General features: G+C 35.9%; 1 protein-coding gene across 2 annotated transcripts; it reads right to left on the minus strand.

The window, feature by feature from the left end:
- Window positions 1–35: 35 nt before the first annotated feature.
- On the minus strand, window positions 36–8,018 carry LOC18604607 (isochorismate synthase 2, chloroplastic-like). 2 transcript variants are annotated; one of them, XM_088804350.1, is made up of 16 exons: window positions 7,836–8,018; window positions 7,513–7,701; window positions 6,057–6,301; window positions 5,162–5,279; window positions 4,948–5,064; window positions 4,694–4,840; window positions 4,517–4,591; window positions 4,372–4,440; window positions 3,555–3,673; window positions 3,358–3,415; window positions 2,698–2,808; window positions 2,362–2,446; window positions 1,221–1,318; window positions 921–1,013; window positions 595–667; window positions 36–354 (listed from the first exon to the last, which is right to left on the minus strand). In XM_088804350.1, the coding sequence occupies exons 1-15, from the start codon at window positions 7,956–7,958 to the stop codon at window positions 629–631; spliced, it is 1,686 nt and encodes a 561-aa protein (XP_088660476.1). In that variant the 5' UTR covers window positions 7,959–8,018; the 3' UTR covers window positions 36–354; window positions 595–628. The 2 variants fall into 2 exon arrangements, with proteins under 2 accessions (XP_088660476.1, XP_088660475.1); XM_088804349.1 differs by having other exon boundaries at window positions 36–425.
- Between the last annotated feature and the right edge of the window lie 4,590 nt (window positions 8,019–12,608).

Here is a 12,608-nt window from a genome sequence, read left to right on the forward strand (position 1 = left end):
TACATGCAGAGAAATAACCAAGAAGACTAGCAATCTGTAGAAGGAATGATTACATTTAATCACTTTATGCCAATAAATAAAATTTCAAAAATTTCAAGTAGATTCATGAATGTTACTGATACATCTACAATGACAAAACCGAACAGCCTGCATCACGCTTTCCTATGTATAAATCAACTATATGAAACAAGTTAGAAGTCTCGGTTGAAACAATTTGCCAATATTTGTTGTTGCTTGTGCTGCCACTCAATCTTGGATTGAAGCAACGCACACCAGAAATGTTTCCTCGAAATAATAGGCACCAAATGAACCACTTCAACGTTTCTTACCTTCCATAGCAGGATTGAATTACTTCTGCCCATTATTTTGTAAAAGTAAATAAGCTCCAGAAATAATGTACTTCACCCCAGTCTTCAGAACATGAACTGTAGTATTATCATGTCATCAATCTTGCTGGTAAACTTCTTATGAAAATCTATAGTCCTAGCGTACTTGTTATGCAAGAAATCATGCCAAGAAAAAACAAGAAAGAAAGCAAGAAAGAAACAAATCCACAGATGTGCTGAACCATATATCTTTACCAAAATCACTAACCTTATTAATTGACAGTCTCCAAATTCTCAAATATTCATCGCCAAGGAACCTCAAGTTGAAGCAACTTGGTGAACTGCAGAAGAGGAAGCCTTTTAAGACCTATTCCCACAATGACCTAGAATGAAGAGTGAAGGGAGAGGAGGTGTGGAAAGACACACCCCGTTCTGCAACTTTTACACTATGAAAAGAGGTTGAGTATGCATATATTATAAATTTATAATATAAGCATAAGCTTCAATATGCAGAACGGATATAGGGGTATACTATGCACATCCATGTGGAAGCACCTACATAAACGCATCTGAATGCAAAACTATTACACTCACCTGAGATGTCTTGAGTTCTAGTTCATCCCACTCTAAAGAGGGATTGCTTCCTTCTACTATCCCTGTTCCAGCGTATATTAATGCACCAAGATCCTAAGAACTTAAACTGGTCAGAATTTTTTTGGTAACAGTAATTTTATGTTAACAACATATATTAGAGTTCTTTGAATACAATTTAAAATGCATTATTGGCTCACTCAAAAAGTAAACACATAGGCTGATGATCTTGTTTGTGATCACCAAGAAGAAAAAATTTTAATCTAAACTATTATGAAGCTTTAATGATGCTTTCGTGCTCACCTTTTCCACTAGTGCTGACCTTATACCAACAGCAAACTCACTTTCACCTCCACCAAACCAACCAACTGGTCCAGCATACATTCCTCGGTCAAACATTTCTGAAGAACAAAGTTGAGGCATCAAAGTTTAACAAACGAGTAGCAGGCAAACATTAGTTTAAAAAGAACATTAATTGGTAGCCTATTTGCCTGCTCAAATATGGAAATAGTTGCATTTCCTTTTAATATTGATGCCCAATTGTTGAAATACATAGTTCCTTCAATATCAGTATGGCAAAGCGGGAGAACAAAATAGTTAATCAGAAAATAAATTTACAAATCTAAAGGGAGCAATGGGCACTAATCTTGGTGTTACAATTGAAATCAGAACAACTACAAATCATGCTTCTAGAATGTTCATAGTATGAACCTCCAAGAAAGAACCATTGCACCAATTTTTGAACACCTATGCGAAGAGCAGACTATCAAAAACCACCATTCCAATAATAACACGCATTTAGAAGTTGATCATGTAGATTCCCTCTAAGAGAGTAATCTTTTCTGATAGCATACCTCTAAAAGAAACTAGCTAACAAGTGTAAGAGCTGAGAACCAAAGTGGCAAGGCATAGTCAACTGAGAATCACTACTATTTTCGCTCTTATTATTTTAGTTCCATATCTAGAAGAAGCTATATCCTCAAGAAACCATTTTTTGTTTTTCCCTAGCTCAAGAGAAGAATTCAGGCTCTTTATGAGCACATAATCATGGCAGTTAATCTCTGAGAACTTTAGTCATTTATTAGAAGGTTATTTTTCCTACAAATTCAACCATGCAATTAGAGAAAATCATAGAACATAGAAGAAGGCTTTGGGGGAAAGGAGGGCACACCATGTTTTCTCTTCTGTTAAAAACTAATCCAAATATTTCCATATTTCCTATGATCAATCTAAGCTTTTGAGACAGATTATTTTCTCTAGAGTTTTAAACATCTAAGGTTTTGAGACGGATTCTTTTGTCTAGAGCTCTAAGCAATAAAATAAATGAAGCACAAGATGTTAAACAGAGTCTAAGTTATCTTGTCAGAAAAGAAAAGGAGAAAAAAAACCATTTATCTTGAAGAACAAATAAAAACATATTATATATATATATATATAATATTACCAGTTTCTGAAATGAAAAGACGTGCAGTTTCTGTTGGAAATCCACAAACTGCTGGAGTTGGGTGAAGATAAGACAAGATTTCAAACTGCATAGAAACATTAGAAACAGAAAAGATATCTCATAATCAGAATTAGAGAGAAACTACCATCCAGATCCCTGATAAATTAAAAGTCTATATCTGGAAACTACTACATTCTAGAATCAAGGAAATTTTTAGCATGGAACTACAAAGAACAGTTTATGAAACAGATAAATTAGAGTATGGAACTAAAATTTATCTTATAAGAACTCTGAAGGAATTTTCATTATTTGCCATATGAAATTTATAATATTTACCTCATCATCTTCCCTTTTCAGGTTACCAGCCAATTGGGCAAATAAATGTTGAATTCTTCGAAGTTTTCGTACTGTTTTCTTTGGCTCAACAACAACTCTGTCACATACAGACTGCAAGCAGAAGAAAGTAAAACAATAATTTTTTATCCCACTTTTTATTCTTTATTATTAAGGGTAAAATAATATCTAAAAAGATGCTTTTCATTCTGACTCTTTGAGGCTTGATGTTCTATATATTTTATCAACATATTTAATAAAATATAACTGAAAATCTTTTGATTTAAAGTTTTTAAGGATATTTAATATTTTATCAACAATGGTTCCAGATAAGCCTAGATATGACATGACAATTTCACATTGCCACTATGTTAGTAAATATCGTGGTTTAAACAAAAGGGTAGCTTCTCATGATGGCGTCACCACAGCCATGCCCTTATCATGAGACCACTCAAACGGTGGTAATGCTTCCATCTTTGACATTAGGTGATATGTTTAAATGCAGCAGAAATGATATGTGACAGAATTGGCAAGTGAATCAACCAGAATGATCCTAAAATGGAATTTTAGCTACAAACAAATCTTAACTGTTAGGAAGAAAGACATTTCTCTGCCTAGAAAAACAATGCACTTGACAATTTGAGATTGTAGAAGAAAACTTGCCTCTAATTTGTTTTGTATGCTTTCTCGTACTATAGTAAACTCCAGGTGGTCCTTGGGACTAAATGATGTGCAGCAAGACAAGATATTAGTTTTGTGGTGTCACAAACAAAGTGACAAAAAAGAAAATTATATGAGTAATGTAAAAAGGCATTCAACAAATGAAAGTTTGGTAAATAGTTTGGAGTAATAAAAAGAACCTGGAAAGTAGGTCATGCTCTATTTGAAGATCAAGAGTTCTGGATCCACCTCTAGCACGGGTCCCAGCCATAGCCTCACTACTAATGCTTAGCCATTTTCTGTGAAATAGTTGCTCTGGCTATTCACAAAAGTTTGTATAAGTCAAAGCAAGAAGAAACCTCATAAAAGTTGCATCTTAAGAAACTTTTGACGCTCAAAGCAATTCAAAGCAGCCTAAGTTCACCTAGGGGAGAGATAGGTTACAAATTTCCAGTTTTCTGCATCATTGCTTCATGTACAATAATACCTCACACCAAAAAACCTCTTATCAAATCAGAGAAGGAAAGGAAGAAAAATTCTGAGCAGCCATGACATCGGGTCCAGGAAGTTCAACAACAGCATAAATTAGTGTCAGACAGCAACAGTGAATATGAGGACAGTGTTGATTATGGTCAATTATCACTTTGCAAAAGGCATAAACTATTTGGTATCAATAAAAGGAGGACCAATTCGATGAAAAATCTGAGACGAGTACCTGTGTTGTAAATAAAAATTAAACATGGAATCTATTATCAACTGCAGTGGAGTAGCAAGTGGAAAAGGAGTATTACACACTTCATAAACTTTACTTTCCTTTTACCTATCCTTAAACTTCAGTCATGTTAATCTCAAAAGCATACCCATCAAATACCATGCAAAATTCATCTTAGTAGGAAAGATACTGGACAAACATTTTGTTAAAGGGGAAGAAGAAAATATGATCATAAAAATACAGAAAAAAGCTGCAGAGTAGAAAGGAGTTCTGTATTACACGATGAGATCTGCTGTCACACTTACCGTGTTTCCTATAAATGCTGGTGCATTAGGTGGCTGAAGACAAAACTGGTAAGCATTTTCTCCTTCAACCTGCAGAACTATGGCTGAATGACAATTATCTTAACTTGATGTTACAATTTAGAGGAGTGAGAGAAGAAAAGAATACCTGCAGACAAGCTAACCATGTTATAGGATCGATATCTGTAGCAGTTAAAACCCTGCTGCTACGTGCAAGCACAACCTAAAATTTCAAATTAAAATGATTAGTCAAAAACCACAGGTAAATAGTTTGGTAATGATGGGTGTGAGGCTACATAAACAGTAACCACTCAAGGAACAACACCTTAATGAGTGGTGAGCTGCTTCTGTTTATCGTCTGCAAAGCTCTCTTAACAGCAAGATCCCAATGCGTCTTATTGGGAACGTGATTATTACTTAGGATGAGTTCTCCAGAAGCCTCTTTCCTCAACATTACAACAACTGAAGCAACCTTCATTATTGAAATCTAATTAATAGGAAATACAAGATAAACCTCTCTCAAAGCAATTATATATATATATATATGCTAAGCAAAATCTGTTAAAATGTTTGCGGCACCTGGTGCGTTGTAGCTTCAAGTGAATCAATTGCTTCATCCCATGTCCATGAAAGGGCATTATCCCATGCAACAGTTACAGCAAGAATCGAACTTCCTTCAAGCTCATCAAACTCAACCTGTCATTTGGTATCTAGCAGCAGGTTGTTTAAATACTAACGAGAAAAGCTGAATCATTCCCTACAACTACTTCATGAAATAAAACAAGCTCTCTACCTGAGGGACCGTAAAGTAAAATGAACCAAATGCCTCCCATTCACGTGATATGTTGGCCCTTGCATCAAAACGAATTGCCCCATATGCACGAATCAAAGGGCATTTTAAAGAGAGGAACCTTCAATTCAACAAGATAGAGAATTTATAATTCCAATATATAAAAATAAATCCTAAAAGCATCAAAATTAATATCTAAATTATAATAAAATTGTTAATCTTTTATTTGATATCTGAAGAAAAAATATTCATAATTAAGTACTAGAAATTTCATTCTGGCAAGCCGATTGCATCGGAATTAATCAAATAAGTGACGTGTTCAAAAACACTTAATGAGGATGTACGCATGTTTATAAATGCAATGTAATTTTTTCTTTTCTCATTTTAATTTTTTTCTATTTTTAATTTTTGACTTAAACAAATTCAAAAAATAACAAAATTAAAAAGAAACATAGAAAACCTAGAAAAATATTCAAAAATTCAAATAAAAAAAAAAGAGTAGAGGAAAACAGGAAGAGAGAGGGAAGGAGAGGAAAGGCCGGGTCGAAGGCCATCGGGCCGGCTTTCCTTTGCCGTTCCCCCTCCTTTCTCTTTCTTTCCCCTCCCAATCTTTCTTTCTTTTCTCTCCTCCAGATTTTTTTCTATTTTTTAATTCCAAAATTAAAATTTTAAAATAACATGATAAAATATTATTGTTTCACCAAATGGTTTGTCTAGATTTTAGAAAAGAAAAAAGTATATATATATATATGTATTATTGTTTGTATTTAGACAAGCCAGACGTTTCACCTAATGATTAGTCGAAAGTGCAAATGATGGACGGGAACTTAATTAATTCGAGTAATTAGTAGCGATTCAAATCGACAATTTCATTATAAGTTAAATAAAAATAATTTACCTGGTAATGGACCTCCAATCATCATAAGAGAAGGGATGAAGTTGTCGAAAGAAGACGGCGGAGCCAACACCAGCGACGCTGAGCAGATTCTGTCCGAAGGAGTTGTGGCCATTTCCATTGGTCATGTCTACCAAGAGATTGGCACCGTTGGCTCTACTTCTTCTACCAGAGAAGAAACAACGAGGAAGAATCTGGTTTTGAGCATGGAGCCACTCGATTGCTTCAATTCGCTGCTGGATTGGTACCTTCAAACAACACACACATATCAAGTTTAGTTTTCTTTCTCTGTTCAAAAGTTGGTTGGGTCTTTAGCTATTATTTACGCGGGAAGGGATATTTACTATTAGTAATAAACTCTTGAGATTTTATGCTCTTGGCACTGAACTTTTCCGTGTTTGTATTTTAGCCCCAATCATTTTCAATTTTCCTCCATCTTATGAATATCATAAACATAATATTACAAAAAATTTCTTAAACTATTTCAAAAAATTTATTTACAAAAACTTAATTTGATCAAATTCTTATATTTTTATTTTTAATTAAATAAATCTTCATAATTAATAATTATTATTAATTAAAATATTATTTATTATTTTTATATCACATCATGTTATCGTAATATATTGATACGTGATAACAAATGATGATATAGTATATTAATATTGCATAATGACGTAATCACATCACATTTTTTACTTTTTATGTAAACGTCATATTAATATAAAAATAATTAATAATATTTTAATTAATTATAATTAATCAATCGTAAATCATAAAAACATATTTAACTTAAAATAAAAATAAAAATTTTTGATTAAATATAATTAAAAAATAAAAATATTTTTAAATAATTCAAAAAAATTTTAAAACATCACGCTGACATCATCTGTAAATCACTTGACTTGAATTTGGAAATTTTATATTAGAAAAACTCACGATCAAATCACTAGACAGAGAATTCATGAATTAAAAATGCAAATATAAAGCGATAAGACTATTTTCTTTAATATTAAAAAAATCAGACACGTATATATTATATTATTGGAATGATTTCTTTTGGGCCTTTGATTTTTGCCCTATATGTTAATGTTATTTGCCAGGTGACCTTAAATTTTTTATACTTAACATTCAGACAAAATACTAGTCCTAATTACCAACAATCATTGAAATTTTGGTTTTGAATCACGGGCAATGCCCACATTTCTTGTTTCTTTGCTCGTTTTAAGAAAAAAAAACCAATAAATTGGGAATTGCAGTGAGTGCAGGATAAGGAATAAGGAAGAATATGTTACAACCACACCCAGCGATACCAACCACGTGGCAACAACCCATTTCCCCATTATTGGATCATTACAGATAAGAAAAATCTCTGACACCATCGCGGATAGACTTTGTTGAAGACAGACACAGAACAGTGTTTCTGAATATTAATGTAACTCATGGCCAAGGAACTAACCTGGAGCCGAATTATGCCAGAGCTGAAGGGTGGTGGGCTGTATTTCAAATCTCCAATGGCGAGATTCAGCCTGTCCATGGCCAATGCAGGAGATGGAACTGCTGCTAGTGTACGTGTTTCAATGGTGCCTACAGGGAGTTTGGGGTCACCCTGGCACCCATTCATGGATAGTGTACAAACCTGAAATTTCTGTTTCCATTTCCGGAAAAGGTTAAAAAAAATACCATGTCAAATTTCAGTAGCAGGAACAAGGAAAATCAACAGAACAGTGCAATAAGCATGATGGACAGTGGAAAACAAAAGAAAAATGAAAAAGTTTTTACGTTGTGAAAAACTTGGATGGACTGCCTGCAAGAAGAATGCTGGGAGTAAGAGAGAGTGCATTTGGTCAGTTCTGAATCCACGAAACGTGCAACGTAGTGCCTTCCTGCACCAGTAGCAGCCATGATTGCTGGAGGATGAGAGGGAGGGAGGGAAGGAGAAAGGAGAAGGCGAAAGCTCTTGGTGTGACGAATAGAATTAGGTGCCTCAAAGGACTATTATAAGGAAAAAATATTGAAATTTTTTTTTTTAACTCTTAAAAATAAAGTGTTTTTGGAAATAAGCTTTCAGATAATTTTAACTATTTTTAATCATAAGAATAAATTTTGAGACAAAAATACCCTCAATGGAAAATATTCGTTAACACGCATTCTCAAACACGCAGAAAATAAGAAAATAAATATGTAAAGAATTTACGAACATCTAATTTTATACAAAACATCCATTTTTTTTTTCGCGAAACTTGTGCAAAACAAAATAATGTTACATAAGATGGTTTTTCAGATATTTCAGACATGGCACTCAGATAATACTAAGAGAGTGATATTAAACTGAACGAGGAATCAGTCATGATGAATCGAAAGCTTCGAGAATGATGTGAAACCAAAAATCCCAGATATGGTGGTGAATCGAAAGGAGAAAGATGTGAATCCAAAGCATGAAATGGTCGTGCTACAGCAGGCCATAAACTTTTAACCCAGCCGTGTCATAAAGTTTCTGGAATGGCATGTTAGGAATGTGTGACACGACTGGGTTTAAAGTTTATGACACGCCATGAAGGGAATTTGAAACACAGCAGGGTGAGAATATGTAACACGACTCGGAAGGAATATGTTAGATGACATGGTGAAAATATGTGACATGCTAGTATGAGAATGTGGCACTCCATGGTGTGCATATGTAACACGCCATGGTGAGAACATGTGAGACTGCATGATGAGCATATGTGACACAGTTGTGACACGACAAGGTTCAAAATTTGTGACACGCCATGGAAGGAATCTGTGACACGGTAGGGTTTAGAGTTTGTGATACACCATGGAAGGAATCTATGACACGGTAAGGTTTAGAGTTTGTGACACGTCATGGAGGGAATCTATGACACGGTAGGGTTTAGAGTGTGTGGCACGGCATGGCTTGAACATGTGACACGACATGGTTTGAAATAGGAAGTGGGCAAATAACGAGGAAACCGATTGGACTTCCACTAAATGAATAAAATGAATAAATGAATATTATAAGGCCATTTCATTTTAATTAAATATTTTTCAAAAATCATAAATGTCTGTGTGAAGGAACTCAGAGAGTTTGATTCATTCCTCATTCTCAAAGGTACCAGAGTGTTCGACTTCGTTCTTTGCAAGCTTAACGACACCACAGCAACAATGTCGGTTATTAGTGAAGAGGTCAGTCAGTCTGAAATTAAAACTTTCTTCTATTTGTTAATTTTTTGCTGGGTTGTTTGATATGTTCATGTTTTTTGCAATTGTTATGTTTAAACTATTTTCTTCCTGGCTTTATGGTAGAACCAAAGGTTTGAAGAGGGTCGGCGACTGCATATCGTGTAACACAAACTACAACATTTGATATGGCATGTAGTGGGTTAATTGCTTTTTGGGGTTTTTAGCGTGTCATGACATTGGTTATTTTAGGGCAGTTCGTGTAACGAGTTAGTAATTATACTGATTGATATGTCACACGCCATGGGTATTTTAGGCCAGTTCATGTAAGGAGACAGTAATTATAGTGATTGGCGTGTCAGCGTTGGCATGTAACAACATTTGACTTGCTATGCATGGCGTGTAACAACATTTTACTTGATATCCATGGCGTGTAACAACATTTGACTTGATACACATAGCGTATAACAACATTTTACGTGATATGCATGGCGTGTAACAACACTTTACTTGATATGCATGGCATGTAACAACATTATGCATGGCCTATAACAACATTTAACTTGATATGCATGGCGTGTAACAACATTTTACGTGATATGCATGGCGTGTAACAACACTTTACTTGATATGCATGGCGTGTAACAACATTATGCATGGCGTGTAACAACATTTAACTTGATATGCATGGCGTGTAACAACATTTTACTTGATATGCATGACGTGTAACAACATTTATTTCTTTCTTCAGTATACCTTATTGCACATTATGGGTTAACTCACTCGTGCATGTGTGCCATGTTTTGCAGATACAGTCCAGATAGTATGAGGATCTTAACAATTTGCTTATTATGCCGAGGGAGAAGTGGGCATTCAATGTCTCCATTAACACCCACTGTAAAAGGTCGCAACTGCATTACATCAAGACTCTCCAAGAGAAAGGGAAGTACGATGCAGTGAAGCGTATCTACTTCGAAATGTTGCTTGACGTATATCCACAAGGCTGCTTTTGTGCTGGTCTCCTACATAACATCATGATTTGTTGAATCACTAAGACAAATTCAATGGAGCATGAGCTATGGTTTGCCATTGGCAAAAGTAAGGTGCGCATATCAAAGCAAGAGTTTTGCCTTATCACTAGACTAAAGTTTGGTTGAATACCCGATGTGTTCACACAACCGTATAAGGTTGTTGTGGACGAAATTCATGTGCGATACTGGAACAGGCAGCAGAATGTTAAACTGCAGGCATTGCTTGTTACGTTTCTCGAAGGTAACTTTCAGCGACTAAGAGACTCGACCAAGATGGCACTCATCTTTATCGCGAATAACATTTTATTTGGTCAAGACTACCATAGACGGGTGACACCATGGCTTTTGTCATTGGTGGAGGACATCGATGTTTGGAATGTCTTCCCATAGGGTCACTATGTTTAGAGGCTAACCTTGGACTACCTTTTGAAGGCGTTCAAAATGCCTACCTCAAACTTGCAAAAGGATACTCGTTTATGCTACAACATTTACGGATTCACGTGGGTGATACAGGTACTGTCACGTAACATTTTTCATTTTCCTTTTGACATAATAATTTATGGTTGCACTCGTTTATCATTTACGGTCTGATAATAGTTACATTTGACTTACAGTTCTAGGCAATGGAGGCAATTCTAGCCTTGCGAAAGATAGTTACCCCCTCTGCTCCAAAAGACAATGTCTACCTATGTATGTGCAAATGGCAATGCAATCAGAAGCCAAAAGACTTCTACAAGGCAGTTAAGAAGTTGGAGTCATCTCAGCATGTGAGTGAACAACTACTAATTTTTGCTATGAATTTGTATAATAATTTTCCCTAAAATTTAATCACAATCCTTATTTTGCAGTTGTGGGCAGTCGAGACCTTAAAGCCCACCCCAGATGAGGCTAGATGGGAGTATTTTGTGGACATTAATGTCCCGTTATCTGAGGGCCACCAATACGTGCCAATAAGGCACATGGAGGATCAGGCGAACTGGGGCTTAGGTGCAAGGGAAAAAAAGAGAACCTTCAAGCAAAAAAAAGCCATTGGTGCCACGAAGCGGAGGCACACCGTCTCTGCTAGAGTCGATGAGCTGTCAAACCCTGAGTTGATGGAAGAAGGGGATGACCATGGCAATGGCAGTGAACGGTCGGTAAGGACGGTTCTAAAGGTTTTTGTTTAACAATTTCATATGTGATTATCAAATAACATATCTGTGTTTGCAGTTTGACCATGCGACGACAACTCCACAACCACCGAGAGGTCCTCCTCAAACGCACCATGCTAACGAGCCGTCGGTAAGATCGGTTCTAACGGTTTGTGTTAAACAATTCCATATGTGATTATCGAATAATATATCTATGTTTGTAATTGGACCATGCGACAATAGCTCTACAACCATCGAGAGGTCCTCCTCAGATGCATTATGCTAACGAGCCGTCGGTAAAATCGGTTCTAACTGTTTGTGTTCAACATTTCCACATATGTTTATCAAGTACCACAGTAATTTCTATTATTACAGTTGATGGAGGCAACAATAGCTCTTCAACGACCGATCGATCCAACTCAATCGCACAGTGCTAACGAGTCGCCAGTAAAGATATTAAAGTTTTAACGGTTAATGTTCAACAGTGAACATATATGATTATTAAATAACATAATAATATATGTTATTGTAGTTGACCCATGTGACAAGAGTCAATGACGGAGTAGTCACGAAACGTCAGCTGCGACAAATCATGAGCAGGTATGGAAAAGACATGTTGGAGCTAAAGGCTTCAATTCAATCATGAATTCTCACAATGCAAACATTGGAGGACCGTATAGTTCATCAGATTCTAGACGGCCTGAAATCACAAGTACGCTATTCTATCTTCGCTAATATATTGGTGGTTTACGTTTAGCAGGTGTAATCCTATTTTTTATTCTCAGTTTATGGTTTGTGGTATTTTATGAGCTAATGGATTTTCCCATTTGTCTCATTTTGTAGGGTGATGCTTCATTGCACGATATTAGTGACGACCACGATGATGCTGATGATGGGCAGCGTGATGAACCTTATGTTCACATTCACCATGACGTTATTGCTTCTAACAGAGAGAATGTAACTCATGTCGATGATGTTGTAGTAGAGGATGTCACCCTTCAATCAGATGATGCTGAAGGAAACCATGTTCTTGAGGTCAATTCGGTTATCGATACATCTGCAGGATGGGAGAGGGACCTTCACTCAGTTGAGGCTTAAGCGGGACCATCTTCCTAAGGCCGATGCAGTAGTCGAGGCAATAGTAAGAGGGGATGGGAACCTACATTAGTTCTGGCTGAAAGGGACCATCTTCGTTAAAGCACTCTTGAAGGCAA

The sequence above is a fragment of the Theobroma cacao genome, chromosome 3 (assembly GCF_053813885.1).
Source record: "Theobroma cacao isolate CCN51 chromosome 3, ASM5381388v1, whole genome shotgun sequence".
Taxonomy (NCBI): domain Eukaryota; kingdom Viridiplantae; phylum Streptophyta; class Magnoliopsida; order Malvales; family Malvaceae; genus Theobroma; species Theobroma cacao.

Coding starts and splice junctions, on each gene's coding strand:
- LOC18604607 (XM_088804350.1), bottom strand. CDS start 7,958: ATGGCTGCTACTGGTGCAGGAAGGCACTACGTTGCACGTTTCGTGGAT. Junction 5,065..5,161: donor TTTACTTTACGGTCCCTCAG/GTAGAGAGCTTG, acceptor ACCAAATGACAG/GTTGAGTTTGATGAGCTTGA. Junction 2,809..3,357: donor GCATACAAAACAAATTAGAG/GCAAGTTTTCTT, acceptor TTCTGCTTGCAG/TCTGTATGTGACAGAGTTGT.